This window comes from Lutjanus erythropterus, chromosome 24, assembly GCF_056507025.1.
Source record: "Lutjanus erythropterus isolate fLutEry1 chromosome 24, fLutEry1.hap2, whole genome shotgun sequence".
NCBI lineage: Eukaryota > Metazoa > Chordata > Actinopteri > Lutjaniformes > Lutjanidae > Lutjanus > Lutjanus erythropterus.
In genome coordinates, this window is record NC_139340.1 from 1,416,095 (window position 1) to 1,440,558 (window position 24,464).

General features: G+C 37.7%; 1 protein-coding gene across 1 annotated transcript; it reads left to right on the forward strand.

Annotated features, from left to right (window-relative positions):
* Positions 1–2,513: 2,513 nt before the first annotated feature.
* Positions 2,514–19,676, forward strand: gyg2 (glycogenin 2). The gene is made up of 9 exons (XM_084713964.1): positions 2,514–2,823; positions 5,401–5,539; positions 5,625–5,799; positions 9,328–9,490; positions 11,072–11,198; positions 12,854–12,998; positions 15,398–15,514; positions 17,083–17,193; positions 19,158–19,676. Exons 1-9 carry the CDS (start codon positions 2,817–2,819, stop codon positions 19,284–19,286), a joined length of 1,113 nt encoding a protein of 370 aa, XP_084570090.1. The 5' UTR covers positions 2,514–2,816; the 3' UTR covers positions 19,287–19,676.
* The last annotated feature ends 4,788 nt before the right edge of the window (positions 19,677–24,464 follow it).

Below are 24,464 nucleotides of genomic sequence, written 5' to 3' on the forward strand. Positions count from 1 at the left end.
GTTTGTTGGAGATTGATCCTAAGTTTGTGCACTGCAAAATTCATTTTTGTCTGTCCTTTGAGTCTTATTAAGTCTTATTTTCTTAAATCTGCACCAATCATTGTACCAGATATTTTTATCAGGAAGTGGTGGACATAAACCAAATTAGTAGAAGAAATGTATTATTATTATTATTATTATTTTTGCCATATCAACTTTATATGGTTAAATATGTTTTTCTACTGCCCCCTAGTGTTCAAATGATATGAATGAATAATTTTTTTTTTGCATGTTTTAAGAAAATAAGATTTTAGGAATCAGTCACAGACACAAATGACCTGATGAGATGCAATCTGTTAATTGTATCCGATTTATTACTCAGCTTTGACGCTCTTCTTGCTTGCCGTAGCAGAGCAGCAGCACTCTGAGGCCTTGCTGATGTACTCCTTCTGCAATTATGATCATCAGCAAGTTCTCTGTGTTACGTTATTCATGTCACTTCCTTCAGACTTACCCCAATGAGCACATAAAGTATGATGAAATCAGAACTATACATTAGGGGATTCTGGTTGGAGTTGTTGTTATTGCTGAAACATTAAAATGAGCTGTAAATACTTGAGAATAATGTGTATAGATGCCTGCTGACTATTGCTTTAGGCTTGTTGCTGCAGTGATCTCAGTTTAAAGTGTATTTTTGTAATCAAACTTGTCTCCGTTTTACAAATATAGACATAATCTGGGTATATTACATCTAATTATTGGATCAATGTTACTTTTGTGAGTGGATTTAAGGTGTGTGTACATGTTTTCAATAAAGTGGCGTTGTACAGTTTTTCTGCTTTTTGTCACTTTGTCATCGCCTGCTTTGTATTTAGTCATTTCAGTCAAGGATGGAAGCTCATTCTTGATCCTGAGATCAGAGTATGACCAAATAATCTCAATTTAAGGTCTAAACCTTAAACCACCTAACTGTGGTAACTATGGAGGATTATTAGGGCCAGGCATAAGGGAAAAAATTAAACAATTTTACATAAAGAATAAAAGCTGAAATGGCGACGATAAAGTTGATGTGTCAGTAATAAAGCTGAAACCATTTTGAGAATAAAGTAGTAATGTTGAGAATAAAGTTGGAAAGTACTTCAAGAATAAAGTAGAAATGTCAAGGTTGAGAGCAAAGTTGAAAAACATTTTGAGGATAAAGCTGAAATGTTGAAAATACAGTTGAAATACAATCCTTCAGAATAAAGTAGATATCAGTTAAATATCAGTTTGACAATAAAGTCAAACTGATATTGCAGTTGTAATTAGTTCATAGCAGAGAGGTGGTTGTGTGTCTTAGAGGGGAACCCTGAGGGCCTTCTAGGCCTTAAGAAGTCTAACATATCAGTATTTCACATGTAATGTTTAGATATATTATATTATATTGTATATATAAGAATATTGTCTTCTAATTCAACCTAATTTTCTATCAACTTTGCTTCATAAAGGAAAGGGTTACTGTCCTCAAAACAGCAAAATAGAGTTATCCAATCAGATTTTTTTATTGTTGTTGCTGGGCAGAGAAAGGTTAGAGCTGGCTCACTAATTGGTCAGGACTTCATCACTGGGACAGAAGGCCACAGCCTGTGTGTTTGTTTAGAAGTGACAGGTGAATTAACCAATCACATTTGGTTTACAGTGGGTGGAGCTATAAATAATCTGAAGGACAGACATGAGCTCTTTCTCAATAGTAACTAACTAGTAACTAAGGAGGGTGGGGCTTCCTGAAGGGTCAGTTATCTACTGTTTAATACAAGTTTAAGTACAGAAACTCTAGACAAAACGTTACTTATTCTGCTATCATTGTGTGGTGTTTGCTGAGAACTACACACTACAAACACACGTCACAAGCTACCTGCTGCCTGCTGCTTATTCCAGCGAAAACTTTTTCCATTTTGACGCGTTTGTGGTGTTTCCGACTGAGTTTTGGCCAAACTGAAGTCTCAGCTCTAATATCACAGTTCACCACTGGGTCCTACCTGTAGTTACTGCACCTGGATTTACATGAAGTCCTGTTGTACCTGTAGTGTTTATATTTGCTTATTATGGATCTATAATACTTTAATTTGACTATTCTATACTGTAATTTTACAATGTTGGTGTATTCTGTACACACACATATAGCATCCCTCTCTGTCCTTAAAGAGGGATCTGTTGCTCTTCCATTTCCTCCCTGTTAAAGAGTTTTTTGAGTCGTCTTTTCTTTAAAATTCAAGGGGAATTTGTGCTATAGAAATAAAATTGACTTTGTCTCATTTATTGTTGTAAAGGACACTTTGTGTCTTTGTTCTATGTTGATGTCCTGTCTGATTATCTGATTATTTGTGTCATTGAATGAAGAATGTGCTGTGTGCTGTCTCCGGATGGTTCACTGAGGAAAACTTTGAGGACACACCTGTATTGTAAGGGTTTCCAGGAGTGTTCGGTGTTGTGTATGGTGCTGGTACACTGATATGTGGAAAGTGAAAGTTAGCACATTGCGTCACAGAGGGACAGGAGGGCAGCTTGTGAAGGCTGACCCTGTTGCTCAACACTTTCCTGCTAGTTGAATGACCAGTTGAACAAACAGATGGGCAGACGCAGCGGGCCTCCGCTCCACTCTTTACTCTGCAGATAAAAACAGAATGGGATGTGACTTCCTCGTGCTTCGTTGGACAGTATTTCATCCTCTCAGTATTTAAGGTTCCGGTATCAGCTGGTCCAAAGATGCCACAGTCGCATGTATGAGAGGACATCTGCATCAAAGTCCTGATCACCTTCGTGGATAAGTCAAGTTACGTGGCAGAAAAACATCAACAATGTCAGGTAGGTGACTTTATTTCACATAAATGATCTGAAAAAGTATAAAATCACTCCCTAATAGTTGAGTTCTATTGAGGCGTTAAAGGTTTGCTGGTTGACCTTCTCTGCACAGATTAATAAATCAAAGACCAGCTCTACTAAATAGCCCCACGGTTTCAGCTCTGAGTCTTGGGAGCAGAATAGTAATTCTCTCTGCTTGTTAAATTATATAGAACACAGTGTAGTGACCCAGTTTGACTTGAAGTCAGAATAGACCATGCGCCCCTCCACACTCTGCTCAAACTGTGCCAACAGAAAGCAGAAACCAGAGATGGCAGCAGACAAAAGGTTACATGCTTCTGCATCTGACTGCAGGCCAGGAAAAGGAAATGTCCAGACTACACACTTAATGCTCCATGTAAAACTGGTTTAATATATTGGAAATACGTGCTTTAAAAGAGCGACCTTTTGGGAAGTCATTGTTCAAAGAGCAAAATTGGTTAGTGTGTGAAGTTAAAGACCCTTTAGATCATGTAGGTTTGGACTAATGTGGACTTTTGAGAGCTGCTTTTATTATCAAGAGTTTTCTTGTAGTAAAGGGAATAAAATCGAATTCTGTTTTGAGGTCAAAAATATCCAGGAGGAAAAGACTGAACTGCAAACGCATTACAATTAAGTGAGATATCAATGGATTAGTGTCCTATTCTACCTGATCAGCATGCTTAACTAAACTTAACCAGTGTTATTATGACCAGTGGATAAAGCAGTGGTTGCCAAACTGGGAATCAGGTGCAAGAAAAAAAATGGAGTAAAACTGAAGTTCAATGTTGTTTTCTTTTTCAGCAGACAGTTTAACTTGTGACGTTTGCAACTGATAACATGAATTCCTGCAATGTTGGAATGGAGCCATCACTGATGTCATTAGTTCCACTTGTGTTTTTACTCATGACTTCCAATGAAAAGTGAGCCGTACTGAATTGTCCCTGGCAATAATTTTGACCAAGATATTAAAATATAACTACTGCTGTCCATCAGTGTGTCGTCAGTGTTAGTGTGATTCAGTATTGTGCACCATTGCTAATTATAGGTGCAGAACAACATGTTTTTAAGTTCTGAAAGATTCATCTCTCCCCCTTGTAATGGTTGTGTAGCTAACTGAACCAACTGACAAAGCTAAAGTTAGCATGCTAATATCTCACCAGTTTAGAAAATCTCACCAGAGGAGAAAAACATAAAAGTACAGACAACATATTTGACTTGAAACATGATAAATGATGTGACTCTTGAAGTTTTTGAATGACAGTTCATAAAAAAAGACAACAAGCTTCAAATTATAAAACTCTGTATCATCAGCATTTGACTAAATGTGCAAAATGTCAACTGGGTTAGCATAATCAGGTATTTCCTGCTCATTCTAAACCATTTGAATAGCACTAACTCTATAAAACAAATTTACTGATGTTTGCAATGCAATATACCCACATTTACAAAAGATATAATCTGTACCTCTAGAACTGTAATTTTTGGGACTTGCTAGCACAGTGAATGACTTCCTGTTTACATAGTTGATTGTTCTTTAGCTGAAGCAAGGAAACTAAAAAAGACGGAAGGGCAATTACATAACTCATTCATATCACTCTATACTACAGTCTTCAGTGTCTGTTCTGTCGAAGCTTTCGGGAGATGCAGCGTCAGTCATTCTATTTGGTCTATTTGGCAAACAAAAGATCAGCAAATAAACGAATCAAATGAAATGAATCAAAGTTAGCGTGCTAATATCTGACCTGTTTAAAATGAAGAGTAAAAGAGGTAATATGGAGTGCAGACAACATATTTGAATTGAACCATGATAAATTATGTGAAGTTTTGAATGACATTGCATAAAGTAACACAACAAGCCTCAAATTATGAAACTTTATGTCATTAGCATTCAACTAAATGAGCAAACTTGTCTGTTAGATTAGCATAATCAAGTACATCCCGCTCATTCTAAACATTATGAATAGTATTAACCCTTTAACACAGATTTACAACATGTGTGATCTTATAAGTCTATGTTTACAAAAGATATGAAGAATCTATACCTGTAAAACTGTCATTTTTGGGAATTATGCTAGCTTGCATTGCCAGGGAATGACTAGTCATTTATATAGTTGATTGCTCTTTATTGGACGCAAGGAAATTAAAAAAGGAGGAAGGGTCATTACATCACTAACAAAGATTCTTTGTGGGAGATGCACTGTCACTTGTGCTATCTGGCCTACAGAAGACCAACAGCAAACGATGAATGCACACGTTTGATAAATCAGTCAGAATGCTGTTCTCTGAAGTGTGTTCTTTCATTTTTTACAGGCATTTCTTCATCAAAGATGTAGATATGTTGGGTTTAAGTGTGCTTCTCCCATAAACTTCAACAGAACTGGCACCAAAGTCTTATTCCAGAATCTTGATTAGCTATTCCTTCTTAGTTTCCTTGATTGGACAGATGTCTCCAAGCAATTGATTTGCACATCCCTAAAATCTTTGCTAAGTCATTTCTTAAAAAAGTTGTATTGGTGCAATCTGATCCAGTGAATCACTTGTCATGTGACCATCCTCTAGCTGGTGAGGCCTTCGTCACTCTGGCCACCACAGACTCATACTGCATGGGAGCTACAGTGGTGGCTAGAAGTCTACGGCGTCACGGGACGACTCGCAGCATCGTCGTCATGGTCACACCAAACGTGTCACAGCAGTGCAGGTGGGTGATTCGTCCCTTCTCTTTAATGTTGTTCCCAGAGTGGCGGCTGTGTCACCAGCCTCTAACTACCTTGATACCTCATCAGGCTTGCCCTTCAGAATGTGTTTGACGAGGTTATCACGGTGGATGTGATGGACAGTGAGGACCGTCTCCACCTGTCCCTGCTGGGACGTCCTGAGCTTGGCATCACCTTCACCAAGATCCACTGCTGGACTCTGACCCAGTACAGTAAATGTGTCTTCCTGGATGCGGACACACTGGTGAGTCCACTGAACGCACACAGACACACAGTATGTTCACTATCCCAGAATTTCTTTGTGAGTGTTTCAGATTATTCTGAAGACATAAGGTTTTTGTGACTGCAATCATGGTGTTTGCTTATGGCCAAATTCTGTATATCATTATTATAATAATTATTAGCAGCAGTTTTTAGGACTGTATTTAAAAAAAATATTGAGTAAAATCATTGAAGTGAAAGTAAATGTTAAAACTTTTTCAGGCACTAAAAAAGACAAATCAGGTTTGCAGCTCAGTGTTTCTAAAACTCAAAGATTCATGTTTATCTAAAGAAGAAAAGTAAATTATCTCAATTAAAGATTATAGATCAGCAAAACTTTTTAAAGTTTATTTCAGAGCTTAAGAGTTTGAGTTGGGCTCAAAACTCAAAAATCTATTGCAGCGTGTTGCCTTGAAATTCAACTTTTTATTTACAGTGTGTGCCTGCTCCCTCCCACAAACATTCTGACCATTTACCCCTGTACAATAATAGAGTTACATTGATTTTCCTGCAGGGAAAAAGAGAATACGCTTTTTTTTCCCTGTGACATTAATAATGAGATGCATACCTGTTGGTAATCATGTAGCATTCGTAGTTATTCAATTAAATAGAGCATAAAAGAAAATATGTTGATGTCAAGTTAAAGTAAAGCACCACACATGACAACTGAGAAATTTGGGAGACACTTTTTTGAGAGTGTGCATAAGACAGGTATTACACTGTCATAACCATGAATGTTTGTGACTGTTGTCGTTTGTATCGTTTGGTCACTTTTGTCATTTTTAATGCAAAGTTGTCTTTATTATGACAAGTTACCATTAACCAAGAGAGCATCACCATCAGTGTCTTTATCATGACAACTGGACTTGATCAAACTCAAGCAACTGTTTCATTTTAGATTTATCATGGCATGAAGCTGTCATATGTGGTTGGTTTTGACACTGGCTGTCATGAGACCTTTATAAGTGTGTTATGAATGTTTTCCTCAACCTCAAGTAAAGTGACACATTTTGGACTTATGAAGATACACATAAAGATGTGACTCCCTTTTATTTTACAGTGTGATGAATAATTTTCTGGTCTTTAAATAAAGTGTTACCATTTAGACTTTATATGAAGAAGTTATTATGTTATCAGGCCAGCTGTAAAGTAAAATAAGGCCAACCCCTGTCTGTCGTTGGCATTACCTAGGTAGCTCAGTTAGCACTAGCCACCTAAATAGCTGACTATGCCCTGTGATGCCAACAAAGACTCTTTCATGTTCATGACATGTGTCATGACAAGACTATGGCAGTGTAATTACAGTCTAATGCACATCCCTTCAAATAAATTTTTATGAAAATTTGTCCAAATGTCAGACTTGCCATGTTTTCCTTTAAAAAATCTGCTTTAATCAATTTTTAAGTTTCATTTGTTGACTCCAACTAGCTTAATCCCAGAATCTTGCTCCCTCCCCGAGCAAGGTTAAAACCACCTGCCTAGATTTAAGTTGGGATCCCAACCCCAGCCATGTTGTTTGTACCTGAATCTCTGCTGTTTGGAGTTTGGCTGCTGTTTTCTTGTTCTTACTTTCATCAAACAGATTTTTTGCAAACTGGCCACTGTACTACAAACACCTTGGAGCTGTTAAAGTTTGTAAGATACGCCCAGAATTTCAGTTTGTAACAATCAAAAGACACAGTGTGAAGAAGCAACAGTTTGGACATCATGTCCAAGACGTTTACATAGACTATTGTGTTGCAGAGACACCTACTAAATTTAGCATGCTAACCAGCTGTCTTGTTAGAAACCATTTTGTGCTTGAAGAGGTGGGAGTTTGATCCCTTTATAGTTTTAGATGGTTGCGTTCAGTCCACTGAAATGCTGCTGAGCCTTGTTCCGTTACCCACAGTGCAAACACAAATACTCCCTGTTGGCGCTCCTAGCTACACGGCTAACAAAGCTAATGGCAGCTTGTAGCTTCAGCCAAAGATAGATTCTCAGATTTAAAGTGCTAATGCAAAGCAAATACTTCTTATTTTCTGTTTGATGGAACACTAACTGTGTTGTGTGTGCAGTAGGACATGTATTCCTTGTATTCTATTCCAGATATTTCAAAAGAAACAGAATCAGAATCAGCTCAATAGTCACAAGCTATTTTATGCCTGTAATTACCAAAGTATAGTAATTACACTGCACTTGACCTTATTATAAGTGTTTTACCAGAACTGTTCAAGGACCTCCAGTATCACTCCAGGAGAATAACAATGTCTAACAGGTTTCATGTGTCTAAAAATCTTTGTTTTACATATTTTAAACCAGCTTTGGTCACTACTCAAAGGAATAAATCCTAGAAACACTAGCAGAGTGATACTACACCAACACATACACTGCACACTATATTCACACTGTCACTGATCAAACTGTTCATCTCTATCTGTTACGATCTATAACTATCTGTGTAAGTCAACGTACTGTGTTGACTTTTTCAACGGTCATCCATACACGATCTGAACTGTTGGCCAACTTCTCAGTGCAGGTCAGTAAGATCAAACATGTTCTTATCGACATCATGTAACATGTTTGAAGCGTGATGTTACGACAGGTTGTTTCTGTGTGTAGTCAGTGTAAACATGTTCTGGTAGATATGTATGTTATGTGTGTGTTTGAGGACTGAGCTCAGTAAACACACATGAAAAGAGCCTCGAGGTCAAACCTGCACTGATGCACATGTGTCTGCTCAGGGGTTAAACTGGGATTTGTCATGTAGGAGGCTCTGTTGTTACCATGGTTGCACATCTGCGTGCACACAGACTACAACTTTTGATCAATAACATTCAACAAACTGTAAATATAACAAGGTTTTCTGAGATTATTGTAACAGCTACTAAAGATGTGCAAGGTTAAATATCCTCTGATGACAAAAGAGCAAAGTGGTCCTGATGCCCCTGGGGTCCCTCAGCGAATTCTGCTTTGGGGTTCTTCTACGTGACCTATGAGCCAAAAATCATACAGAAATTCAGTGGAATCAACTAATTTTAATTTTTCTCATTAACTTAACAAGCATCATTCATTCAAGTTATTTAAGCTTTTTTTTTTTTTTTTAAATAGAACTTATGTTGAGGAGTTCTTCTAACAGGAAGTCTTTGGACATGCACTTCCCAGCATGCATTGTGTCAGAGTTAAAACTCTGCTAAGATGTGTGATGAAAACTTCTTTTGTGTTTCTAATACATCATACTTACTACATTACTTATTACATCTTAATACATTAAGATAAGTCTGGAAGCATCATCTTTTCTCATGAATTGAATGTAAATATATATAAATCTTTTGTTTTTCTGCAATTTAGGTGAACTAACCCTTTAAAGTAGTCTGTCAGTTTGTCTCTTGTCCATCACAACCTAAAGATGTGTGTATCAAAAGCCTTCAAAATGCATTTACCTGCTCTAACACCCCCACACACCTTCACATCCAGCGGTCCAGCTCTCGAATTAACCTGTGTGACCCGTGGTGGACGTGTCCCCCCTCAGGTCCTGTGTAACGTGGACGATCTGTTTGAGAGAGACGAGCTGTCGGCGGCTCCTGATCCCGGCTGGCCCGACTGCTTCAACTCCGGCGTGTTTGTCTTCACACCGTCCCTCCACACCCACAGCAGCCTGCTGGATCACGCCCTGCAGCACGGCAGCTTTGATGGTAACACATGACTGCATGTCAGACTAACAAGCAGAGAGCGATGTGTGTCCTCAACACTGACAACACCACTGAATACATTCATACTGGATTAAAAGAAGAGGACAGACGTGTTTGTGCTCTTTTCACATGAATGAAAATGCTCTATTGATTAGTACAGACATTCATTTGGCAACATATAACACCTAAAAATAAATGAATATTACTGATTGATTAATCAGCTCATAGGCTCTTAATCCTCCCTCCGTCACTGTGGTGTATTTTTGTCAGTCAGCTGTATAAATCAAACACTCTCACCAGCCTGTCATTGGTCTCTCGCCTACCTGATCTGGAAATGTTGACATATTCCTTTAAAATTATATTAAAAGAATATGGTTTGGGTTCAAATAATTTATCATGTTACTTAAGTCACATGAGGTAAATAATAAAAGTCAAAATTGTGATCTTTCCCCAAACTGAACTAAGTGTTTTCGGTGCCTGAACCTGACAAAGTAGTTATGATTTCTACACCTAGCCAAGTAGTTGCTGGTAGACAACATTTAGCAGGTAAACAGCCAGATATTTCCATCAGGAGTTGGTGGACACCAAACCAGAGCTAAAAGCAACACATCCTCATAAATAAATGACAGAGTAGGTAGATTGCCAATTATTCCTAAAACCACATATATGACCATTGTAGAGTGCCAGCGACAGGTGTACCATAAATTACATATGTTACATAAGTCACATGACACAAATCATGTGATGTTAAACATGCTTAATGTTGTGAAACCATCATAGGTTGGTTAGGTTTGGACACAAAAACTACTTGGTTAGGTTTAGAAAATATTATGGATTGGGATAAAACAACTATATTAATTTAAATTATGTTACGTTACATTATTCACCTGTCACAAACGATGTACCTTAACTTGAATAACTTCAAACTTTAAATAAGTCAATGTTAAGTTTCACACAGGACACAAGTCCTGTGTTTAACGCATCCATTCACCCCACCTATTCCTACCCACATGGACATCCTCACTCTTTAAACTGCTCCTTCATAAAGTCAAAGACCACAAGAGTCCATAAATATGGGGCATAATAAGATGCTCCACTCAGTCATCCTATGTCCATAGGTTCTACTAATAAAAACAGCATCACAAAACACAGCTGAGTTTGTTATGTTGATTTGATTTCACCATGTTGGAAGCAGGACTTGAGCCACATAACATGAACAAATCCTGATGGAATCATATGTGATCGTTTTTTTAATTGACAGAACATATAGACACGTCTGTGTGGATGAAAAACAGCAAACTGCTCCTTTAAGGAGAGAATGGTAGTTCTTACCTCCACCATGGAGGTTATATTTTCTGTGCCGGTTATTTTTCAGCAGGATTAGGAAAAAAACTACTGGCCTGATTTACATGAAAATTGGTGGAAGGGTGCAGCATGAGCCAAGGAAGAACCCATTACATTTTGGAGCTGATTATTTTTCTTTTTCGTTAACGTTGCCAGATAGGACATTTGGCGGAGGTCTGGTCTGGTCTTTACAGTAGTAGTTTTACAAATTGTTATTTTCGCTGTATTGGTTTCTGATAGGAGGGGACCAGGGTCTGTTGAACAGCTTCTTCAGCAGCTGGTCAGTGGAAGACATCAGTAAACACCTGCCGTTTGTCTACAACCTCAGTGCCACCTCCTTCTACAGCTACCTCCCTGCCTTCCAACAGTGAGTGTATCCCATTATGCTCTCTCTATTTCTGGATTACAGTTAAAGCAACATTATGTAAGAATTTACATAATGTAAGTACTTTTTGTGGTACAGTTTCTCAGCACAGTTGGCTTATACAGGGCTGCCATAATTTAAGGACAGCTGTACACGTGCATTTCTTGTGATTACATTACTTACTGTCACTGCTGGGCAGAAACCTTGTAGGTCCAGAACTGTTAATTTGTCAATGAGGAAGCAGGTGAACAGACCCAAATGCAGACTGCAACAAGAGTGGTGAAGTTCAAAAGTTTAATAAAAATACAAATCACAAAAACCTACGCAGCTGGCAAAAGGGCAAACAAAGGCAACCAATAGTTCCAACAGGAGAGATATAAAAAGTCCAGAAAAGGTAATGAAATAAGACCCAGATGAGGGCAATTTGGAACGGGTGGGAAAAAATCAGTAATCAAAAACGGAGGGAAAAGAAAGGCAGGAAGTCAAGAGAACAGAAATGCAATGGTTTGGTTTTTTTTGTTACGTATTTCCTGTTTTATTTTGTAGTCCTGGTCCTCCGTTGTATGTCTGACTAGTTCCACCGGTGTCCTGCAGCGCTTCAAGCTGCCTTTCTGGTCCAGACTGTGTCAGCTAGCTGCGTGGATAAGTGAGCTAACTAGCTAATGGCGGCTACAGTTAGCAGCACTTAAGCACTGAAGATGTTAGCATAGATACTGTGATAGCATCAGTTATATCAGAACAGGAGAGTGAATGAGTTTGATTTGACTGGTTTAAGTTAGCACAGGTTAGATATAACAGACAGATGGTTCATCCAATCACCTGCCTAATGTTTTTTTGAAAGTGCCTGCCCTTTTCCAAAGTTTCGAAAGACGACTTCCCAAGTGGTTCTGAGCAACAAACCACCAGTGTCAGGTTGCATCAAAAGTTTGAAGTTATTTTTAGGTGAAATATATTCATAATGTTGCTTTAAATGATCATACGTTACAGTGTGTTAATTTTAGTTCATTTTGTAACATTTGGGAACAGTTTTGAGCTAATTGTGTGGAAAATGAAGTGAAAAATGTGTGAAAACATAGTACTAAACTAAAATTTTAATAAATAGAAATATTTCATATCAGAGTTTCTCAACCTGGGGTTCAGGGTCCCACATGTGGTCTGTTTGATATACAGACTGGATTGTCTACAGGTGTGCTGACAGAATGCAGAATGTGTGTGTGTGTGTGTGTGTGCATGTGTGTGTGTGTGCGTGTATGTGTGTGTGTGACAGCTGAGCCTCTCGCTGACCTCTCTGACATCACCTTGAACTCCAGTTCAGTTTTCTTCCTTCACTCTCTTTCCCTTTTCCTCTCATCTCTGTACATTTATGAAGAAGCTTTAAAGCCTCATTTGTCAGTCAAGTTGAAACATTTTCAAATTGCGCGAATGAGTCTTCACCTCAATTTAACCTGCTTAGTATTTGCATGTAATTACACTGTGTCTAGTAAAATTTGCTTCATGTTCTGTATGAATGCACCCAAAGACAAGAGGCTTCTTTGATATAGTTTTACAGAAACTAAATTCTATTAGTTTGGAGGGCATAAAAACAGAATCAGGGGCCATTTCAGTTGATACACTGCACAAACACGCTGGAGTTAATAATAATGATTCTGTTCCTGCAGTTTTGGCCACAATGCAAAGATCGTCCACTTCTTAGGAGCAGTGAAGCCATGGAGCTCCAGCAGCCAGAGGGACGAGAGCCACTCAAACACCATGGAGCACTTTGTGTCTCTGTGGTGGAAGGAATACCTCAGTCAACCACAACAGGTACTGGTACAGTCTGATCTGACGTCCTTATATCATCAAGCTAATGTTTCATGAATGAAAGGAAACAATGATAACTTCACACAGGTTAACCAACATCAATAATAATGACTTAATAATGATAATGACTTCATAGTCATTTACGGTTATGTATCACGGTTTTGTAGGTTAAAAAAAGAAAAGAAAAAGAAAGACAAAATTCAAGTTGTAAATTCTTAAGACAAAACTGATACATTTACGAGAAAACACTTGAATATTCTTTGGGAATTTAGCAATGTCATGTATTTTTACTTGTAAATTTTTCTTGTAAACCTCAGAGAATTTCTAAATTCTTGCAAATTTGGAACTTGATAATCTCAGAATATGGACTAATGTAGTACTAGTAGTAACAGTAGTAATATTGTAGTACTAAACTCATAACTTTAATTTAATTTTCTCTCCTTTTTCTCAGAATATCACAGCAATCCTTTGGCTACATTGTGTGGAAATGCTCTTACTTTCATTATTAAACATAGGTGTGAGTTCTACTGCTGATTTTTTTATAATTTGATTTCACCAAAATCATTCAAGTTTTTTTTCTGACCACATCTCTTCCTTGAAGATGATGGTTCTCCACTCTCCTTCCAGGTTTTAATAATGTGTTGGACAGTTCTTAACTCAGTTTTAGTAGTTTCATCAGTCTCCTTAGTTGTTTTCTTTGCTTGATGCAGGACAATATATATACACATACATATATGTTGTCATCTCGGTTGTAACCGAAGTGTGAACCTTTGGTCATGTAATAACAGCTGGTTGTATAATGGGGAGAGACAGCAGCCTATATGTGCAACAGCAGTGACCACAGAGAACAGATAACCTCTTACAGCATCCACTGGGCAGAGGTCAGAGGTCATCGACCACGAGTCAGTGGACGACCAGAGAAAGATCCCATCAGACATCATCTATTATCATATGAACCATCTGTATAACAACTGAACAAACTCATCTGCTAAAGACGACTGTGGGATACAATTAAAATTAAATTAAAAATTAAATTAAATTACAATTAAATATGAATCAAGCAAATTGTAAATTGTAAAATGGTAAATTATGTTCTCCCTATGTTTCTTATGTTTGTATGGCCAAACACAGGGTGACAAGTGTTTGTAGTTTTTATTAAGTAATCCAACATGTCTCTTTTATAAGACAACACTTTCTAGATATCTTTTTTTTGTTGTTGTTTTAGATATATTTTTATTTCTGTCTCATATATGGGTCTTCTTAAATACTTCATTTACATTTTTTGAAGTTTTTATATGATACTTTCGAAACTTGTGGTTCACTAATGGCTGCTCAACTGAGGATACTGTATGTGGATTTATTATTATTTGTAAGTTTCAGATGAAACACAAAAAAATTACAGGAATTTATTGGAATCAACTAATCTTAATGTAAATATACAAGTTTCATTTTTTCAAGTTAATTAAACTCAAAAATTCTTTAAATTTAAGAACTTACTAGTTTTTCTAACTCGAAGTCTTTTGACTTATCATAATAATGAGTTGAATGAATGTACTGTGTAATGCACTGTACAATTAACTCATTAAATTAAGTTTCTAAAGAGACATGATTAATTAAAAGTTAATAAATTTTAATAAATGTTGTGACTGAAGAGCTTTTGGTTCAACTTAATAACTTCAGCTTTTTACAAAATCACCTCAGAATGTTAAAAATCAGTCAAGGCGACCCAGACACTAACTTTTAAAGTTAAAACAGTGTTATGTGTATATATATTATTTTTACAGTGCATATAAACATTTAATAAAACATATCTGTGTCTTATACATTAGCGAGTGCTGGGCCACATGGTTTTTATTGGAAATTTTCTCTCGACATATGTTAAATTATATGTTTGCCTGTGGATACATTTATCATATTTGCATGTTCAGCTGACCTGCTGTGCTCTCAATAAAACACTCTGAGGGTTACACCAGAAACGAAACAGCATGAATTAATTAGAAGTGAACCAAACCCCTGTCATCTGTATATTTAGCAGCTCATTACATGTAGAGAAATATGGGACCTTTGAAATGAAGAGTCACCAATAATTTCCCATAATGGACAATAAAAAACATTTCTAGATATGGTTGTGATTTGTTCGCTTCAGTGTCACTCGGGGTTGTTGTTCAGGAAGTGAACCATGTGCCATGTTTGGTGGCTTTTCTCCCTCCAAACACTTGAGCAGCACATTTCACTGATGACTTCCCCCTCTTTAGCTGAAGGTTTGTTAATCAGTCACATAAGCTGCTGCAGAGTTTGGCCGGGACATAAACATGCACACTGGCAGCCAAATGTGACACATGGCTGCCCGGCCCCGCTATTGGTCGCCGTCCCAACGCTCAACATCCTGCCTTGTTTTGCAGATCCAAGAACGAGAAGCCAAGACGCCATTGAGAGACACCCTGGACAGCTCCAATTCATTGCTCGCACATTTTTCACCCCCGTCTGAGACGCCCCATCCACCGTCTGAACCACAGACGGTGAGCTGAGACACTCAAATATGGATCTGTTTCCATTTATCATATCTCTACAGTAATGTGACAAGTGTCTGTAGACATATTCTTGCAATCCCTGTATAGAGATCATCTTAAAGTTGAAAACGCATTGCGACATAGATTTGAATATAAGTAAACTACCACCAACTCTGCTGTTCCCCTCAGCTCTACTGAGCCTCTTTTAGCTCACTGTTTTGGCCTTATGGTCCACACACTTTTAAAACTCAGAATTAAGTCAGAATTAAGAGATTAAATTCCAAGTTCTGAGAGTTAAGTCAGAATTCTGAGCTTTAAGTCAGAATTGTTAAAGTAAGGTCAGAATTTTGAGTTTAAAGTCAGACTTCTAAGAATAAAGTCAGAATTCTGAGTGTTATGTCAGGATATAGTCAGAATACAGAGAATCAAGTAAGAATTCTGAGACTGAAGTCCAAATTCTGATACTTTAGTCAGAATTTTGAGTTTAAAGTCAGAATTCCAAGTTTTTAAGACAGAATTCCAAGAATAACATCAGAATAAAGTCAGAATTTCAAAAATAAGATCAGAATTCCAAGATTAAAGTCAGATTTCTGAGTTTTAAAGTCAGAATTCAGATGATAAAGTTAGAATTGTGAGACTCATGACAGAATTCGGAAAGTGAAGGGAAATTAACTGGTGAATTCACAATTTTTTAATAATAGACTTTTTAATATTTGGGACTGTTGGAAGGTGTCAGGTATTTTCAAGTCAAAAGGCTCAAATCCAAGTGAAGTCACATGTCATTAGTGTTAAAATCCAAGTCCAGCTGCAAGACTTTGATTTTGTAAAGTCAAGTCTAAAGTCATCAAATTTGTGATAAGTCTGGGTTGAGTCCAAGTCGTGTGACTCAAGTGCACACCTCTGAATACTACAAAGAACTGGGTTATATTTACTTAAAATATAGGTATATATATATAACATTATAATAGTTTAACATTTTAGGTAAATATGCTTGTTTGCCTTGTGATGACAAGAATGATCAGTTTCATCTGTGTGCATCCAGCACAGAGTTAGCCTAGCTTAGCACAAACACTGGAATTGGGGGGAAACTACTAGCTCCATCAAAAGAAAAAAACCCAAACAAATAAACAACAACAACAAAAAACCACCTTTTAAACACAGTTCGTTTAAGGTCATACACATCAGTAAGAAGTCATTAGAAATATTTGCTAATCGTTCCATTAATTAGCTTAATGAATGACCTTATTAGCATAGCAGCTTGTATTTATAATATATCATGGTGATTATTATGGTGGGTTATTAGGCAGCACAAGTGCCTCTTGTTAGTTCCAGTAGATGAGACTGTTAATTTATGAGTATTTCTGCTTGAGTGCGTTTGACTGGAGCAGAAAAAAGAAGACAGGGACACAGAGTCTATTATCTGCCACAGGCCTCTGAGCCTCTCACTGCACTTCTGTCATTTGTTTAATTCATTCCAACTTGATGTATTGTGTTTATACAAGCTTGTAAGATTAGCCTGAACAGACACACACCCTCCAGTATGACAACACCCACTGACATGTCTGTGGTGTCTGTAGTGTTCCCACGCAGAGCCAAGAACATCTGAGAAGACAGCGAACCAGGAACCACCAGTTGGAGCAGAGAAGGTACAGAGCAGTGACGGCACATCAGACTCTGGAAGACATCCTGTATGTACATCTTTGACATTCTGACTTCTATCTGATTCCCATACTGAACAAAATATAGACCTATAGTTTAAAGATGCACTCCCCAAACAGCCTCTTTACACTTTCCATGTGTCACATACAGCAGCTTGGTCAGTGCACATGAATGCTACAAAAACCCACAAAAACTACCTAAATTAGATAGTACTTGTAGCTTTATTTTTAAAGTCTACTTGTATGTTGCATATTTATCATTGCTAAATTATGTAGCTTTTCTGGGTTTATTTTGAAAGTCGGCTTGGATGTTGCATATTTATTATTGCTAATTTACACATTTTTTGTGCCTTTATTTTGAATGTCTACCCAGACATTTCTTATTTATTATTGCTAATGTCTTCAGAGCCCTGAACTGTCTCTGGAGGGTACCTTGTATCATAGTTTGAAGTGCAGGGCCACGATCAAGCTGCTGTATCTGATGAGGTGGGATTGACAACGAGTGGCCCCATAAGTCCAGTGGCTCACCACTGACATCTTGAACTCATTTGAGCATTTAATAGAGTTTCAGAGTGGAAAAAGTTATTTGAGGTGTCCAGGCTTCGAGGCGCGAAAGGGTCATTTTCTAATCGATGAGAGTTGGAGCACTTCAATGCTCGGATGGACATGAAACTCTCTTGGAATAAGTCGAAAAGATGAACAACTGTGTCCAAAAATATGAGTCTGATTGAAGTCAATGCTACAAGACTGTGACATGCAAATTGACAAGTGTTCATTTTTGTCTCACGCCTGACTGAGCCATCCATCCACTGCAGCTCTTTCAACTACAATAAATGGTCATCAGCCAGAATAAACTGCTTGCACATGTAACCAACAAGCACATTTCTCTGCTGCTCAATACGTAGCTGTGAAGTTAGTTTTAAGTTGGACCTTCAAGAAGATGCTGCTGGACCCATCAGTCAAATATCCAACTTAAGACCAGCTTCACCACTGTGCTGTAGTCTGAAATGTTTATCATGGAATCATCGACAGAGAGACAGAATGCCGTCCTGTGGAGCTTCTGCTGCTGTCAAAAGCGTCAAAAAACTAAGCAGAGGGTTACCGAAAAAAAAAAAAAAAACGGGTGGAGGGGTTTGGGGGTGGTACAGCCAAGTGATTAGAGGGCAGCCACCAACTCCTTCGGGAATGGGACAAATCATGTCCTACCAAAAAACCTTTAAAAATTATGAATAAGATATTTTTGGTGTAATTTATGAAATATTTTGGGGTGCTTCATCATAGCAAGATTTTGATGCAATTATAAGTTTTATTATGACAAGGTGAATGTTTTAAGAAGGACATTACCTTTATATTTTGTGACACACATCATAATCTAGAGTGTCAATCCAAAACTGTCCTCCAGTACTACTTTCAAATAGAGAACTTTTTATAAACGGTTCATAAGTTGTACCCAATGTTTATTAAATGTTAATAAACCATTAACTAACACTTTATATGTCAGTAATAAGGAAAGCTTTTTACCAACATTTGATTGAGTGTCGTTATAATATATGTATAATATGATTTTATTATCAGTTATAATGTAAGCCAAAGGTAGCTCTTAATGCCTTAACACCTTATCTATTAAGCATTAGTTAATGGTTTATTACCATTAATGAAGCATTCATTTGAAATATTAAAACACATTTTATAAAAGGTACATTATAACAATGTGATGTCTTTTTTTCCAAGCCCACTGTGGCTGTTTTGAGACTCAGCAAGGGTCAGAGCTGAGAGATGATATATTAATGACTGTGTGAGTGTGTAATCAGACACAGGTTAGTAGAAAATGTTCATAAGATGAGCATTAAAGAATAATGACAGTCTACCAGTTTTATATGCTCAGCTGCACATCCTGAGAGTTTGAAACCAGCACCTAAAATTCAGTCTGAATACAGTTTCTGGTGATAAATTCCCTTTGAAGATTGATTTGTTATTCTGCCTCTTCATCACAGCAGAGTCCTGAAGAAGAAGAGACGGAGCGGCTGGAGCATCGCAGGCAGTGGGAGGCTGGGCAGGTCGACTACCTGGGCAGAGACGCCTTCCATAACATCGAGAAGATGCTGGACCGCTTCCTGGATTAATAGATCTCACTCTGTAACCCAAACCGACCCCCGTCCTTTAGTTCATTTTCATTTCCTCCGAGGTCAAGTTCAGTCTGAACCCAGTGGTAATAACCTGACTGAAATTGTAGGCTATGATGTCACAGATTTTAATAGATTTTTGTATCTTTAAAGTACCTATGTCTCAGGAACATTTGCATCTGTGTGAGATGCACCGGGGTGTCCATTGATTTCAACATTAACTTCTACCAGATAAGACACTGTGAGCATCCGAGTCATTTCCATCCCAACTCATCGGCTACCAATGCGATGTGTTCACACCAATCAATGTCTCAAACTGATGCACAAGATACATTTTATCAGCTGTATGAAACACTGCCAGACAACCTTTTTAACGTGTGGTTAATGTTGTGAAAGTTTGGGTAGGTTAGGGAACAAAACTGCTTGGGTAGATTGAGGATAAGACCATGATTCAGGTTACAATAGTTACATTACAGGTTACATTACAAAAGTATTGGGGTAGATTGAGGATAAGACAATGTTTAGGATTACAAAAAATATGTTATGTTACACATTATGTTATGTTAAAAGGTCTTACATTACCTTGTTACCTATGTTACGTGACAAAACTACTTGGGTAGATTAAGAGTAAAACCAAGTTTGGGATTACAAAACATATGTCATGTTGCATTGCGTTGAGTCGCGTTGTGTCACGTCACGTCGAATAAGACCATGTTTGGGGTTATTATAAGTATGCTGTTTGCGGAAGGTTACCTTGTGCATCAGTGTGAGACACCGAAGGGTCAAAATGTTGGCATTTGACAAGTTGGGGATGAGACCAGGCTGCTCCAATCCAATCCAATCCATTTCTTTATGAACAAAACTCTATATATACAAGTCATTTGGAAGATGATATAACCACAACCACTGTCAATACTCTCAACTACTGTATGAATGTGAAACACCAGAAACTACTGAGCATTATAATGAAAAAAGTGTACATTTATACGCTGGAACTATCTTGGCAGATAAGAGTAAAAGTGATTTCACAGAGCTGTGGTTTTCTTTTTGTCAAGTGGAATTTCAACGGTGCCATTAAAAGTTAACACCAGCTAATACACATGGCCAACTTCAAGGAAAAGTTGAGCGTTATTCTTAATTTTCCTGAAAACAAATCTGCAGCTCTCAGCCCCCAAAACCCATTTTCAAAAACAGCCCACAAATAGTTTCATTAAAAAAGGTCTTAGTAATTAGCTAAAAGCTGCTCACCGTGGTTTTTTAACAAGTCTTACTCACACAGGATGTATTTGTTTGGACTAGTGAGTATTTGGGGCAGCAGGATGGTGTCTGACTAAGTCCTCATCAACTTTAGTGTGTGTGTTCATGCTAATGAAGGAAAATGAATCTTTGAACAACAATGGAGCTCTGTGGCACAGAGGAAGAAGACATATCAGACTTTGATACACACAAAATAAAATACAATAGTTTATATAGTTGAAACTATTTGGAATGAACCATGATTTATGCAATATTTTACATCAATATTTTGATGGGCTGTTTCATAAACCTACAGCAGCAGAAAACAGTCATCTTTAATCAAACAGCTGTCATGTAGCTGCGAACAGAAACTGAGCTGAATACAACCATTATGTTGGCGTCATTCTTGAAAAAGTGTCATGCATAACACAAACATAATGCAACACTCCCACCCCACACTTAGGTCTGTTTCAAGCACTGACACATCAAACTCTGACTCCATGTTACACTGCTATTTTTTCTTCCTTAAACGCTCTATTTTATATCTAAACTGCATCATATTTGTGGTCTACTGACTGTGATTTGCAGAAATAAATACAGGACTTTTCAATAGCAAAGACATGGAAGAAGACGTTGAAACATTAGAGTCTTTTAGTGATTATTAAGTAAGTAATTATTCACTTAAAACTAGAATATTTCTGGTTATAACTATAATATTTATTATATTTATTTTGGTGTCTGTGGATCTCTGTCAGTTTTTCCATTAATGCTGATTTTAACAATCCTTACAGGGAGCTTCCTCTGAAAATATGCTTCTAAACTCACAGGAAGTAACCCAAAAAAACTCAAACAACTGTCTCAGTACATAGTCTTGATTTATAATTAATACAAAATTACATAGTTATTACTTCCAGGAGACTTTCTAGGAAAATATGAGTAAATTATTGGATTCACAGTCTGACTCACAAGGCTGTTGGTATAAGCCTGCCATTGGCCTCCTCCTCCGCTTCCCTACTGACACCACTTTGCAGGGACGCCATTGCTGTATTCTGGGCTTAGCTCCGCCCAAGATGATTGCGATTGGTTTAAAGAAGTAAAAACAAGACAGAGTCACTGCTGTATTTCAGAGGCTGCAACAAGCTCAGTTAGAAAGTGGTTTCAAATGAAAGTAGAAGACCTAAAGCATCCATCAGTATCAACCACATCATGCTAACTTGCCCAGTGGGCTAATTTTTGGCGAGGGGAAAAACTGACAATGCCATTTTGAAAGGGATCCCTTGACCTTTCACCTCAAGATCTGAATGAAAATGGGTTCTGGGTACTCAAGAGCATCAGCTTTACAGATATGCCCTTGGTGTACTGGAGTGTCTATTTGCACCTGGTTGAGAATAAGAATACAACAGCTATTTGGCTGTTAGATATAAAGAGTAATAAATTATTATTATATATGAGAGGTTGTGGTAGATGAATAATCTTACACACAGGACTCTCCCATGGGGCAGTGCTGCAGTCCCATGAATGACTTATATTTTTAGTTTTTCATTGCAGTTTGGTTAGGTTTAGGCAGCAAAACTCCTCGGTTAGGTTCCAGAAAAGACCATGGTTTGTCACTGCCATGGTGTAAGTGGTCACATTGGTGGCTATTTTCACTCCAGGTGAAAATAGCGTTGCTGGCTATGGACTTCTGGGTGCTTGTCTCCTGGGTTTTCTGAAACTTGACCTCGTGGTATAAAATGACCTATAGTGACCTCTAGGATAATCACAGCCTCATTAAACTTCACAACCACAAACTGGAGTGTCAGTGGATGTCTTTTTTTGTCTGTATTTTGGAGTGATCTTTGACCGCTTTTATCAACTATCAAAAATTGTTGTCAAATCCAGCATTCACAGCACAAATTCTTGAGTGACGCCCTTGATGATAGAGCATTGGAAAGGCTTTATATGCTTCAACCTTAATGCTCTAAGCCCTTCAACACTAAAAAAATCAACATTTGAATAAGCGCGTAGAGAAAACACAATGTTTATTACTCATTTATGACAAGAGGGAGACAATGGGATTCATAAAATAAAGCATTATCAAATATTCTCTTTGAAAAAGATTACTATGAGTTAATGAGTCAACATGCTCCACTCTGTTAACATGTATCCATGTTGACAGTCAAGCATGTGATATGTTATCTTTTCTTTTTTCTTGTTCAACAGTCATGGAAAAACACGCTTTGATTTGAGTTCACACAGAAACCTCTTGTGCTATTTTTTTTTTCTGCATGAGAGTCTTAACTCATCCACTAGGGGGCACTGTGGCTCTTCTGTCAGACCTGTTTCCTTCATGGCAGCAAATCAGAGAAGCAGGAGCACAGATTAATAGATGTGTGACTGCAGTCAACAGTATGCTGTGTGATCCTTATCCACTGGGCACATGGTGCATGTAATTTTCATAGGCAACCCTGCCCTAATGTTGTGACATGCCGATGGAAGATAGTGTGTTGAATAACACAGAAGATGGCGGCAGGTGAGCTTGGGTCGGGCCTGCGCTGTCAGAAATGATGACTGCTTTTGAAAGGCAACCTGGCACATCGCCGTTCTCGGCTGATCGGCTCCCGCATGGCTCCGATTCATCAAGATTAAAGTGCGAGCACAGATCTGGGATAAGATGCTGGTTTCCCTTGACCGCCTCATTCATTAAGCTCTGAAAAGGCAAAAGGAATCAGAGATCAGTCCCTGCAGATACTGACATTCCTGAAATGATGCTGTTAGAGAGAGAGAGAGTGTAACCTTCGTTAACTAACAACAGGAACAGACATGTCTGTGTTTGGGGCTGTGTGATGTAGAAATATGGAAGCCCATGTCTGCCAGTGTGAGGATAAAAAGATAAGATGGTCTCAAAGTTATTAGTTAGTATCTCTGAATAATGAGTCAATCTCAGAAGAATGAGTGAGCATCTGAATAATAAGTTAGAATCTTATAATAATGAGTTCTGAATAATGAGCTACTATCTCAGAAAAATGAGCAGTAATCTCGGAATAATGAGCTAGAATCTAAAAATAATGAGTTAGTCTTTAAAAATAATTAAGTCACCATTTATCTCAAAATAATAAGATACTAAGTCATTGTTTTGAGAAGGTTTCTCGTGATATAAAGACTTACAGGATCTTATATTTTTCATCACATTGGTAGAAAAGGTCTTCCATACAGACGCCTGAGAGTCAGTAGGTTTTATTCTGACAAACGGACAGCAGCTGAGTCTAACTCTGTGAAATCAGTTCCTGTCATGATTAGCTGGCAGGCTGGAGTCTAATCCTGCATTTGTGTTGTGTGTGATTTAGCATAAATATGACCTGTCAGCCAGGAGAAGGTGTTCACGTCAACCTCCTAGCGGTAATTACAAGTAGGGACTGACAACGTGTGTCAACACATGCTGCAAACACTGATATTAATTAACCAGTGTGGCAGTCCAAGATAATCGAAAGCAAAATTACAAGTTATACTGTATAATCACAGTAATAATATTTAAACCAGTTAGGAACGTTAAGCAAAGCCTGCTGCAATTCTTTTATGCTTCAGGAAATGGGAAGGGTCAATTTCCATATGGGATAAAAGGGGATACATTGGTTTAAAATGGGCAATATGTCATACATTATACAAGGGGTCCAGAGACAGGGGTCCTTAGGGTATAGCTAACCCTTTTTATGCCTGATTATATCATGTTTTTGTAAAAATCTAACTGACTTGACTGAGGGCTGACATTTTCATAAAATCTATTACCATACATGACAAGACGAAAAACCTACAAGACATAACACGTAACATGAAAAAGATATAAGACAAAAAAGTAAGAGATATAACACAACAAAAAAGTAAAAGACGCAGCAAGATGAAAAACAATGTGGCGGACGTAACAACACAAAAAAAGATGTAACAAGATGAAAAAAAACGCAACAA